We start from the raw sequence: 12,635 nt of genomic DNA, 5'->3' as shown, positions 1-12,635 counted from the left end.
TTTCCCTGAAGTGGACATATGGGTGCACTTGGCCCGCGCCCGCGGTGGTGTTGCGGATGGGGGGAGGGTTGCTTGTTTTGTTGATCTGTGTTTAATGAAAGTGACCACGCAGAGCAGATTTGGCTATTAGCTCAGCGAGGGCCTGTAATCACTACAAGTTGTTTCCCCTTTCTCATGCAGTTCATTATTGAACAAACAATCTATGGGGAGCAAAGCGTGTGTACCTGCCATCTTCTTTCTCCCTCGTTTTATTTCCCTCTGCAAGGCTGCACTTTGGAAAGTATTGATTCGGTGGCTTGAAAATAACAAAGCGGCAACCGTGCGAGCGGGGTAATAAACAGGCTCAGAAAAAAAAAAAAGAAAAAAAGCACACATGAAGTGTGTGCCCTGAAATAATAATCAGCTGTATATGCTCAGGTTCAGTCAGCCAGAGTTTATTGCTCTTACTGCTGTGTGCCACCCTCCACCTTTTGGTAGCAAGGAAAAGTAGCTGGATCATAGCTGGGGAGGATATCGGCAGTTTATGGCACTGCGCCCAGGGCAATGTCACTGGACTACATAGATTTGGAGCTATTTGATTGCGTGGCAGGGCTGAAGAGACCTTCAAACTCACAGCAGGGTGAATGCGAGTCATCCAGCAGACCTCAGCCTCTTGGCTAGTGAAATAAAGTCAAAGTGTGAAGTACGGCCCTGATTGTTTGGCGCTGTGTTTCGCACTGAGGGTACAACAGAGTACAGACACACTTCAAAGAAGCTCAATATATTGTACACGTATGCATGCACACATGAACATCGACTAGGGATGCACCGATCCGACTTTTTCAGTCCTGATACCGATAGCGATACCTGGGCTTTGGGTATCGGCCGATACCGAGTACTGATCCGATACCTGTCAATAATACTGTGAAAATAAAAATAATACTGTGTTGAAGTGACTGGGATCATTCTTTTATGTTTAAGGCAACATCATGCTTGACTTAAACATTGCTTTACTAACTTTGAAAGACAAAATGTAACAAATAAATACATAAATAATAATAAATTGTACACCAACAACTTGGCAAAAAAAAAATCTTCAAATTTAACAGGAATTAAAATTTAAATGGAAACCTTTTTAACGCATCAAAAAATGGTCAAAACTTAAACAGGAATTAAAATTACAGTATGTAATGTATATTGTACATAAACATAGAATTTAAGTTGAATAGATCGGCCCCATTGTCAACGATATCCGATCCAGATATTTGAGTCAGTATCGGCCCGATATCCAATCCGGTATCGCTGCTTCCCTAACATAGACAAATGGACATGCATCAATTTTTTCTCCGTCCATGATTCTACGACTGTTAATATATTTTTATCTCCGCAAAGTAGCTTCCTTGATCTTATTTTCCAACTAGTTTCTAAACCGATAAACACATGCATGCACTGAAACTGAATATAAATTCCCCATCACTCATTCCCATCAATACGCACAGACTCACCAGACTCCGGCCCGTCTGTTTCTATTAATGCTAATCAGCAGGGTAATGATGACGGAGCTTTGACTGTGGCTTACTTACTGGTGGCTGATGGCCATGCTCTGTGACAGCTGTCAGCCGCCATGACTGCGCTGCCAGGGCCCTCCTCAGGACTTATTTCAGCTCAGCGCATCAGCTGCAACAGCACTTCACACACAGACTTGTTGATTACCAGCATCGGCGGGGCCGGCGTGGAAAGACTTCTCTGACCGCCTGTCTGCTAATGACAGCCACCATGATGGTGGATGGGAGAAAGAGGACGCCGCCTGTCACTTTGATTCATGCAACAGCAGCTCCAACTGTGTGGCTCGGCGCCAAAGTCTCGACAGTCGTTATATCCCCTCCTAAATGACATTTAAAGTGTGAAGCAATGGCTGTCCTTGTGGCTCAGTCACCCCGGGCCGAGCCCCGGACATGAGCGGTTTGCGTTGAGGTCACAAACCCCAGAGCAAGTTCTCCTCACTCAGATGCTCAAACTCCACTCGCTGGCAGGATGGAATCTGTGCAAAGTGACCTTGAAGATAGATGTTGTCAATGATCTGATTTTCCTTTTTTTGTCGCTGTCTGTTTTGTTTTGTTTGTGTCTTTTTCTCTGCTGCTTTCTCTCGACGCCCCTCTTGGCATGCAAACACAGATCCATTCGGTACATGTTTTAAAGCTTCAGGTGGTACGATGAATTACCTTCGATATAAAAATAAGACATTCAGAAGCACTGAAGGGTAGAAGAAGAAAAATTGTGATTTTCTTGGTGGATCCAAATAGCTAAATACAATTTTTTTAATTTAACAACCTTGAAATATTGTTAGTGCGTGTGTTTTTTGTATATCTTTCCAGACTACTGGAATGCTGTAAAAACAGCTTGTACAAGGATGCAAGAAACTTATCTTGCACTGGATGGCAGCTGGATACTCGCGATGTCATGAGATCACGCCGAAGTCCATCTTGTCACGGGCGTGGCTTAGGTGTGTGTTGACTGTTCGTTCTGAACAACAATGGCGGCTCCTGAAGAGGTTAGCATAGGTGCAATAGCATCAATATCAGAAATGGAGAGTATTTCATCATTGAAAAAAGAGCAAAGAACGGCACTGTAGGCGATGTTTTCGCTCTTCTCCCGACTGGCTTCGGTAAGCGTTTGATTGACAGGTGCTTCATCCAATCACCTGCCAAGTATTTTTGAATGTGCCTGCCCTTTTCCAACAGTTTCCAATGATGACTTCTCAGATAGTTCCGTGTAACAAACCATCTAGCGGGTCAGGTTAACAGGATACTCTAAGTAACAAGTGAAAAAGTGCAAGGGACCAAACCATTTAAACTGCACAATACAGCAAAATGAATTCCAAAATTGGTCTTGGGAAAGACTTCCAAGTGTAAAGTTGTCCAGTTTTTGGCTAATTGAAGGAAGGGTTTGAGGGACACATGCAGTGTGTGACATAGCTTTGATGGTTCTTCATTCAAGCTGGAAGAAAATGTGAAAGACTGACTGTGAAAAGGCCATATCTAGTTGTTGGATCTTGTTGTTGTTGTTGTTACAGGAGATGGCACCGTTCCAAGGTAGAGTAGTCGATTTCTGCAAGGTGGATTTGGAATTACCAAGAAGCTCTCATATTAAGTGCATTTATACTTTTATTTGCTTCCACTTTCGGATGCCAGACCTGAACTTTGAATATGTATCATTCTGAACAGCCTGTTGTCAACAAAACACGTATTCTTATAAGAGCTTAGTGAGACTCAGTAGAGTGTTCCCGTTGGAATAATCTATTACAAGCATACAAGATCCATCTAGATGTACAACATGTAGGTAGGCAGACTCTAAGCTCATCATAAACATGGACTTGTACAGTGTCCTCAAGGCCTGCTGGCGGACACTACAGTTTTATAAACTACTCTACCTCTTAGCCTTGTACTAGCGTACTTGCTGAAACCATCATTTCAGATCCACCAAGAGAAATATTATATTTTTTTCCTTTCATGTCTTTCACGTAACAAATGATTTGAAGTGTTTTTTTATTTATGCAACTATATTCTGTACAGTTATAAAACACACTAACAGCTCCCTTTGTAACTCTGTCCACAGTCTATCAGAGAAGTGACGGGCTATGTGTTGGTGGCCCTGAACCAGTTCGACTACTTGCCTTTGGAGAACTTGAGGATCATCAGAGGGACCAAGCTGTATGAGGACCGCTACTCCCTCGCAATCTTCCTCAACTACAGACGGGATGGAAACTTCGGCCTGCGCCAGTTGGGTCTGAAAAATCTCACAGGTGAGTGAGTTATTCTCTGGATACTCACATTAGTCTGCGCTGTGTCTTGTTTGTGAGTATTACGAGTGCCTTTCGAGCAAAGACGTGGCCTGTTAGTCAATGATGGTGCAACTTCGCTATGAGTCCAGTCTTTAAAAAAGCTTGTTTTTATCCGAGATCAAACGTTTCACATTCTATATTTCCATGCCTCCTGGAGAGTGTGTGCGTATTTACCCTTTCGTTCACCACCTGCTGGGACCTCCTAACAGGTTAGGACAGCTGATGATGAGATGCTTTAACTCCTAAGACTGAAATTTAGACCAATCATTCAGGAACGTATTCAAGTTGGGGCTGCTGATTGTCAGATGCTTATTACAGGCCCAAGTTTTTGCCTTTATAGTGAGGCACAGTGCCCAGCGTGAGTAAAACAATCTGCTCCAAAACTTGTAGTAATGTTAACTTTTATAACTTTTGAGTCGGAAGCAGTCTTGGCAAATGGAGGGAATTCACACACCAATGTCAGCTTAATGAAATGGGAACAGAGGGCGATGGTCGAATGGAAACAGAGTGATATTTTGAAAGCTATTTTTGAGCTATCTTTGCTTTTAATGTTTTACAGACTCTTGCCTGAAACTTCATTATTCACTTCACACACTTCATTAGCTTGTTTCAAATTGCTATCTTTGAGTTAATGGTTTCAAAAAGGTTTTACAGCTGAATTCAACTGTGATCAGATCCCCTTGTTTAGTTGCCAGTGTTAATTAATAATTGCCTAGCGCAAGGTTGTCTACCCTCTGCTTTTGAAACTAAGGCTGCAACTAATGATTGTTTTGATTAATCTGTCGATTATTTTTCTTGATTAGTCTATTAGTTGTTTGGTCTATGAAATGTCAGAAAATGGTGATAGAAATTCATCATTGTTCTTAAAGCCCAAGATGATTTTCTGTCATAGAGGAGCAAATAAACCGGAAAATATTCACATTTAAGAAGCTGGAATCAAACTGATTAATCAATCATCAAAATAGTTGGCTAATTTAATAGTTGACCACTAATCACCCCAGCTCTCTTTGAAATGATGCTGACAAGCAACAGGTATTTCTATTGTTTCAGATTGATCGGACAATAAGCTGGTAAAGATCCCCGGTACCAATGAGAAAATATCCCACAAAGGGTATCAGGGGGGATGATTTCATAAAGTCTTTCAACACAATAACAGTGAAACACTGGCTGGACGGTACATTGAGCAATTGAATGAATAAATTGGCCCATGTATTGGTAGTTGTTTACTGGCTTTTATTACCTTCACACAAGATGGAAATATGCCGACAGTCTGCCTCATCTTCTTCTTCTTCTTCTTCTTCTCCGAAGAACCCGACTGGTGCTGTTATCACAATTAACCCTAAGGGATATGATGCTGACTAGCGATGTTGTGAAAAGACGTTATCTCTTCTGCTGTTTCCACCCATCGCTCCCGCTCGCACACAAAGCGTTTCTCGTCATGATTTACAACCCCACTCCGCAATCGACCCGAGCCTGCTTCCCTCAGAAGTTGGAGAAGACGGTGAATGTGATTGCTGATAAATAGCGTACCAAGTAGGAAAACAATGTGTGGGTGGCTCTGCCTCTTCTTGAACAACAGATCATTGTGCTGCGAGGTTTCCTTCAGGCGCCCCGACCCTGAGGTCAGTGAGAAATGAAGCTCTTGACTTGCAAACAAATATGTATAGCTGTTTCCAATGCGGGGCTAAGTGGGGCATGCATGATGTGTGCAACACAAGACCAGAGGTATTATTCACTCGTTTTGAAGTTAAATCCAACCTCACAAATATTCTGAGTGACTGGAAATGGAGAGAGAATCAAATGGAGTTTTCTTAAGTAGAAGTGTTATCAGTAAATCCTGGTCAGTTGTGTTTAATCCCACGGTGCAAACACTGCTATGTTTTCTTAATTTTTTGCCCTTCAGTGCAATCATAACATTCATTATTTCCCTTATTATCTTTAACACACAGGGAAGCATGAGAAATGAGATTTGAATGATTCATTAGGTAGCACCACAAAGTACCACGCATGTCCTCGTTGATGAGGAATGTCAGTAAAATGTGCTTCTGAAATGACTTTTGCTGCTCATTTCTCTACGGGGATGAACTCCCATTGCAATCAGACTGGACTGATGGCACACAAGCATGTCTCCACCTAATGATGCTGGAAAGTAATATCACACAAATGCATAAATATATGTTATATATAAGTGAGATTACAAGTATGTCAAGGAGACACCGAGGCAATGTGAGAAAGACAATGTCATCGGTTTGAAGTTAAAGGTTCAGTCTGTATTGAGAGATTACAATTCATTCTGAGACTAGAATTTATTTAGATTTGTGAGGAAGAAGCACAACACCGAGCTTGTGTCTCTGCTGCTTCCAAACCCTCTTTCTAAATAATTCAATTGTCTCTCATTGTTCTCTTCAACTGTTCCTTCCTGGTGATCCCCCAGAGTCGAAGGAAGCGACACAGCCATCCACGACTGCATGCGCAGAAACAGTATGTGCTCGAGCGTTGTGTTCCATCTTGTATTCTTTCTCGCATGTTGCGCCATACTTAGGGAATTGCATTTGTCCAGCACCACCAACAGCAGCTCTTTTGCCAAGCCGGCCCTCTTCATTGTGGTGCCAAGTTGAAGCTCGCGCTGAGGGAGCCGGGGCTGGACTCTGTGAGAAGCTGCTGTTTGATGTGCTATCCGTGGCCTCGAGCCATGAAGTGGATGGGAAGTTGTGCACAACAGCCATGGCCTGAATCTGCTCTACTTCATAACTCAGACTCTTTGAGATTCACCCTACTATTTTTCGGTCTTGCTAACAAGTAGAGTAAAATTTGCTCACTTCTTTCTTAACAAGAAGTCAAGAAAAAAAATTCTAATGAGATATCTGTCTTGTTATAGGGAGATTCTCTCATTTGTAGTTATTAAAATATACCAACTAGAGGTCTTCAGTGCTCCCCTTGGTTAGTAGTAACCAAGACCCGAGCCGGAACCCAAATCAGGTCCAAATTTTATGCAGTCTAATTGTGTCCAGGTGCTATTTCCTGGGGTCTTGTGTCAATATATCTAATACCTGAGTGGGTCCAAGTCATTTTGCTATCAGCTGTGTCCATGTGTTTCTTCATAGAGATAAGCAAGATTAAGATAGAGCGTGAATTGTGTGATGTGTAGCTACTGTTTTCGGCCGTGGCTGCTCATTCATTTTTGGCACTAGGATCGTTATGAGAATCGATACTTTGGTACCAAGTCAATATCTGAAATACTGAAAACGTGATGGTACTACAGTACACAGGCACCGGGGATTAGGGCTCAAGACTAACGTCGTCCCGTCGTCCTTTGGACGATAGAAAACTTCCCTGATAATGCTAAATTGTGACCAATAAATCCATGTTGAAACTGGCAGTAGGAGAGCTAGTTAACATTAGCTGTTAGAACCCAGTGGGCAGCACTGTAATGCTTGGCTAAATAATGGAGCTGAAAGCTAACATACAGAGGATACATTGAGTTACGTTATGATGCGTTCAAGCTCTGTTCTATTTATATTCAAAATAGTATCAGCAAAAGTAGATCATAACATTATTATGATGTGTTCAAGCGTAATCTTGTAAAATGTAGTTTTTGGCGAGAAACTTGAGGCGGATCATCAAGAATTAATAATAAATTCACAAAAAACAGTATGCTAATGGTAATATAGGACTGCATGTTGAAATACATGGGGTTTATTGTATTGTTTTCTTTTTTTTACCGTGGTATCAAATTGGGTATCAAGAATTGTGGAATTTCTCTGGTATCGATTACTAAATTTCTTGTATCGTGACATCCCTAGTTGGTGCATCATGCTGCTACCAGTGTTGGTGTTCTCTCTCTTTTTGGGTCTGTTCGAGTCGACCGCAATTAGGATGAGGCCTAATTATCCTTGAGTCTATTTCAGACCAGTTCTGACTGTCCTCAGGTCCCTTTTCCATCAGCTATTTTTTTTTAAATATATATATGCATGTCAAGTTTGGGAGCTGTTAAGGATCAGGTCCAAAATTTTGGACCCGCAACGACCTTAAATGCCAACTTATCTTTCTGTAACAAGAAACTTGTATGGGGGGGGGGGTGTCTATCATATCACTGCTTTCTGCACAGATGGTCCTGACAGTGAAACAAATGCTTGCTGTTTGCAGTTGTCATCATTCTACAGTGTACTGCTGAGGAAGGATATAAGCCTAAACCGTCAGGATAGATCCTCTCCTGTACATCAAGCAGTCCATCAAAACTCCTTCCCTCCTTCAAGTGCTGCAGTGAGTCCGAGGCGAGCTGTCTCATTCATTACCAGGCCTTTGATGTTGCTGTCACATTGGTCCACCGTTCCTCTACCAGCAGCTCCCAGGAGAAGTGTAAAATGATCGATACAATCCATAAGGAACATATACAAGAGGATAAAACTTATTAACTACATAAGGGGCTAATCGAGGGGAAGGCACAGTAAAAGACCCCTTCAATGCTGAAACCTACCCGTATTTCCACTCGGGTCGAAATTGCCTTAGGATGAAATCAATTTGTCGCCAGTATATTGTAGCATTGCACTTATTGATTTTTCTGGTGCACTCTGTGTGAGCTGTGAATGGACTCTGTGGATTTGAGGGGACCAGAGGATGGAGTGGAGGAGGTCTCTGGCTGAGCAGGGATAGGACTCCCTCCGATGCACCTTTCAATCAAGCTTAGCTAAGTTATCCTCATGAATATGAAATATAAGGCACAGTCGAGCTGGGGAAAGTTGAGGGATGGTGTGTGTGTGCACGGGGGTGTGTAGAAGTGAATAAGAAATGGAAAGTTTAGTTGTGTTTGTTTATTTAATACTACTTTAGTGACATTGTGAGGACTCCCATTCTGAAGACAAAAAGCTGCAGGGTTGCTCATTTTTTTAAGGCTTTTTGTGACCGCTGCAAAGAGAAGCTTCAAATACATACTTCTTTCTATCTTTTTCTCCTCACAGCCAAGCAAGGAAAAGGTTAAACAGAGCCGCCTCCTGACATTTCCAAAGTTTCTAATCTGTATTTTGATGCACGCTGACCCGCAGTGTCTTCCTTCCTGCTTAGGCAAACATTTTCAGCACTTCCGTCTGGATTCACATGAACCCCGGGCAGCTTCTGTGCTTTCACATTGTAATTACAGCCTGCTTCCCTGGCAAAATAATAACAGCCTCAATAAGGAGCACAACACAGATGAGCTTTCTGATTTAACGCATTTTACTGCCGCCCCTCCTCCCTCCCCCCCTCCCCCCTTCTTTCCCTCATTTCATCCAGTATCGTTTCTTTTTTTTCTTTTTTTTCAGATTTGTTTTGTGTTGATTCATTTTTCTAACCACCCTACGCCTGCACTGCGTCTGTCCAAAATGAAGCATCCAATCTGAGGCCCCATCTGCTGAATGATCCTCTCTCGTCGCATGCGTGTACACAAGCCTGTGTTTTACGCCAAGGCGTTATCCACTCCTTCATGGCCCATCTGCTCTCTCTTTATCTACCCTGTTTTCTGTCTTTCTTCCATATCTTTATCCCTCTTTCCTTGGCTCTGCGTCTCTCATCATATTTTAGTTTTGATTTGTTACATTGATGCCTTTCACGCAAATGCATGCAATGTAATGTTTGTACCATTTTTTTTTTTTTTACTGTATGTAACACCCGGTTGAGCACGGTCCTACTGTGTTCTCCGAAGCCTACTGCAATTATTTGATGGAGGAATTTCAGAGAATGTACGCTATCATCTGCTGAACGTGTCCTGTTCGATGCACCAGGCAAGAAAAAGGATGAGACGGGGCAAGGTGAAAGGGACAATTTGAGTCGGTGTGTTTCCCCCAGACAAGGAACTGCTGAGAAAGGGGGCATAAAATTGCTGCCTTCTTCTGATCCCTGAGACTCCCATTCACCGTCTAACTACTCGGAGAAGAAAGAGCAATTCTGCCACAGAAGGTAGCCAAGTGGTTCAGTGCACGTCACCAGAATTTAGTCGAGCCTCTTGCCTGGCAGCCCACAGACCTCAGGTCTCCTTCAATTGTGTGTCTAATTGATTACTTCCCATGCAATTACTCCCGTGTCACACTCAATATTTCACCGCTCCAGGAAGGGGGCAAGAGGGACTTTCTTTTTGAAGGACGACATTCATATTGTCACATTTGTGGGCCCCTAATGTGGATCGTGAGGAGGCACATGTTAAATTGAAGTCCGGAACGGGCCATCAGTGGTGGTTGGTGCTAATTGATTGCTCTGTAATACCACTGTGTGACAGAGATACTGAGACCACTGAGAGCCAATGGTTGGGTTTTTATGCCAGGGGAACAAGAGGGCTGGATTTCTTAAAAAAGTTTATTTTACTGTTGAAGTTTTGTTTGTCTTTGTGCTGCACAAAGCGAACATGCCAGGATACTATTACATTGTACTCACTTTTGGTTAAATGCCAGGTATTTCTATACCTTTGGCTGCCTCTACTCATGACTTTCCCTGGTCATAAATTAGGAATCGTATCCTCCATAATTTCTCACATTATCTTACAATCCTTCCTTCCATCCATTTCTTCCATATTTGACTTCCTTTTTTAGATGTAAAATGTAACCTGGACAATTCACTGAATTGTTTTTGCTCCAGGGCAATCGGTATATGTCGCTCGCAGCATTGCCTTAAGGGTGCCGTGTTGCTTTTTTATGCTTTTTTTATTTATTATTATCTTGGTGCAATGTTTGACATTTTACAAGCAGAACATAACTGGGCTTTATGAAATATTAATGGACAACAACAGCACTACCTGCTATGACAAAGTTGGAATAATAATACAAAATAGATCTTTTCCAATTAAAAATGTGTGTGCCTTTGTCTCTTTCTGTGTTGCAAATAATGCATTACTAGACTATAGTTTTTGCTGAAAATTCCCTTGTGTCAAACCGTGGTCCCTTTACCCATACACATGGTAAAAGACGTACTAAGTTTAAACAACTGATAAAGCAACCATTATTATACAAGCTTATGCCCACTGCGTTCTCCCCTTAAACTCAGATAAATCCCTGGACAGTTCCCTTACTCTGATGAAGAGCGCAGGACATTGTAAGAACAGTTTGAATAAATGTGTAAGTGCGATGGCGTAAAAAGCAATAACGGAGCCGGGGGAGGGAGTTAATATTCCGAGAAAAAATCTGACTTTACGAGAGAAAAATTGGATCTTTTCTGAGATTAAAGTGGTGAATTAACGATTAAAAACTCACATATTCACAAGAAAAAAACGCAAATATCTGAGATTATAAAGTCATAAATTTGCGATTAAAAAAAAACGAAATTCTGTGATTGCAGTCACAAATTCAGGAGAAAAACACTTGTAAAAATAGGGCTTTGTTTTGTTTTTTTGTCAAGGAGCCGCATCGCTTCACTTTGCAAGGTTGGATCATCCTCATCACACCACACACTGCGGTAACGTTAACCATCCAGTGCAAAAGCGTGGTAACGCCAGTTTTTTTTCACAATATTAACCCCCTCCCCAGGCTCCATAATTATTATTTTTATTACCTCCAATTTCCCTAATGTGCCATTGTATAAAATGCCTTTAGAAACTATAAATAAAAAGAGGTAGGAAGAAAAACAGAGAAGGATGTAAAAAGTAGCAGATTGGTAATCATTACACTAACATCAAATAGATGGCTGTTGCTAATACTATTAAAGCGGCCCGAATCCAGCCCCGAATTGACTGCTCAGGTCCCATGAATGAATAATTACTGTATTATTTTCATCATCAAGGGAAGAATAAAATCCCCCCTCAGCTTCAATCACCAGTTAGCTCTAACATTACAATGCCTATTGATTTTTTTAATTCATCACTGTAGATAGAAAAATCTGATTAATGACTGCAATCTTTGCCATGTCCTTATTTGTTTGCTACATAGTTGATACCATGCAAGGATGGATACTAGAACAAAGAACATGTAGCCCCTGTGGACGGACTTAAATCTAGAGAATGTTCATCAGATGCTGTTTCCCAAACAGCTTTTTTGATCACCAACTCTGATCTTCGTAATTGTTAAATGTTAGACACACAAATGCATGTGATTAGAAACAAAATAGCTAGTGTTTTGTTTTAGATGTTAATCAGAAATAAACAACTAGTAGTACTTTTTTTCTCTTCTGGGGGCTATTTATCTTTGTTTTTATGCATGCAAGCATGCTAGTGTGTGAATACATCAGTACAGTAGTGCTCATATGTGTTGTATGTGCCGGTTTCCAATGAATAATTTCCATTGCCTAAGCCCATGACTGCATTAGGGACCAACCTAGAAGGACTCTAACTATCCTCACTGATTAGAAATATCGTCCAGCCCAAGCCTCCACCTCGGCCTCACCTCTCGTCAGCTAGAGAAATATCCAGTCTTGCCTAAACATGACTATACCCTTTATTACCAATTTGCCTTCCAAACTGAACCTCTGCGGCCCGCTGGAAGGGAGAGTCGACTTTCACCTCATTAAAAGTTAAAGTAGGCGTGGAAGGAATTTTAATGCCAATTAATAATCAAAACACAGTCTTCTTCTCTCTTTCTCCAACATTTCCATCCCCCCGGGCTATGGCTTAGATCAGGCTAAGATCTGCCATGATGTAGACGTAAAAAACTGGCTCAGAGACCAACAGGATGCTCTTCACTTAGCTGAAATCTCGTCTGAATTCTACACTGTTTTTTCAGGACAAGGGACAGAATGAGTGTTAACATGTCTGATTGAGCATATGTGCTGGGGATTCATTTGCTCTATAGGTTATGTAAATTACCATGTGTTCCACAGCAACTTCAACTGTGCAATGTTTCAAATCAAACACTGCTACTGT

General features: G+C 41.7%; 1 protein-coding gene across 3 annotated transcripts in view; it reads left to right on the top strand.

The window, feature by feature from the left end:
- The window catches only part of LOC119499855 (receptor tyrosine-protein kinase erbB-4-like), a 352,862-nt gene that overhangs the window by 202,916 nt on the left and 137,311 nt on the right, over positions 1-12,635 (top strand). For all 3 annotated transcript variants that reach the window (XM_037789066.1, XM_037789067.1, XM_037789065.1), the window contains exon 3: positions 3,595-3,781. In XM_037789066.1, coding sequence (XP_037644994.1) covers positions 3,595-3,781 — 187 coding nt within the window. The remainder of the gene's footprint in view (positions 1-3,594; positions 3,782-12,635) is intronic.

The sequence above is a fragment of the Sebastes umbrosus genome, chromosome 13, assembly GCF_015220745.1.
Source record: "Sebastes umbrosus isolate fSebUmb1 chromosome 13, fSebUmb1.pri, whole genome shotgun sequence".
NCBI classification, from domain to species: domain Eukaryota; kingdom Metazoa; phylum Chordata; class Actinopteri; order Perciformes; family Sebastidae; genus Sebastes; species Sebastes umbrosus.
The sequence above is the reverse complement of the archived record's forward strand: the minus strand, read 5'-3'. Positions and strand labels throughout refer to the sequence as shown.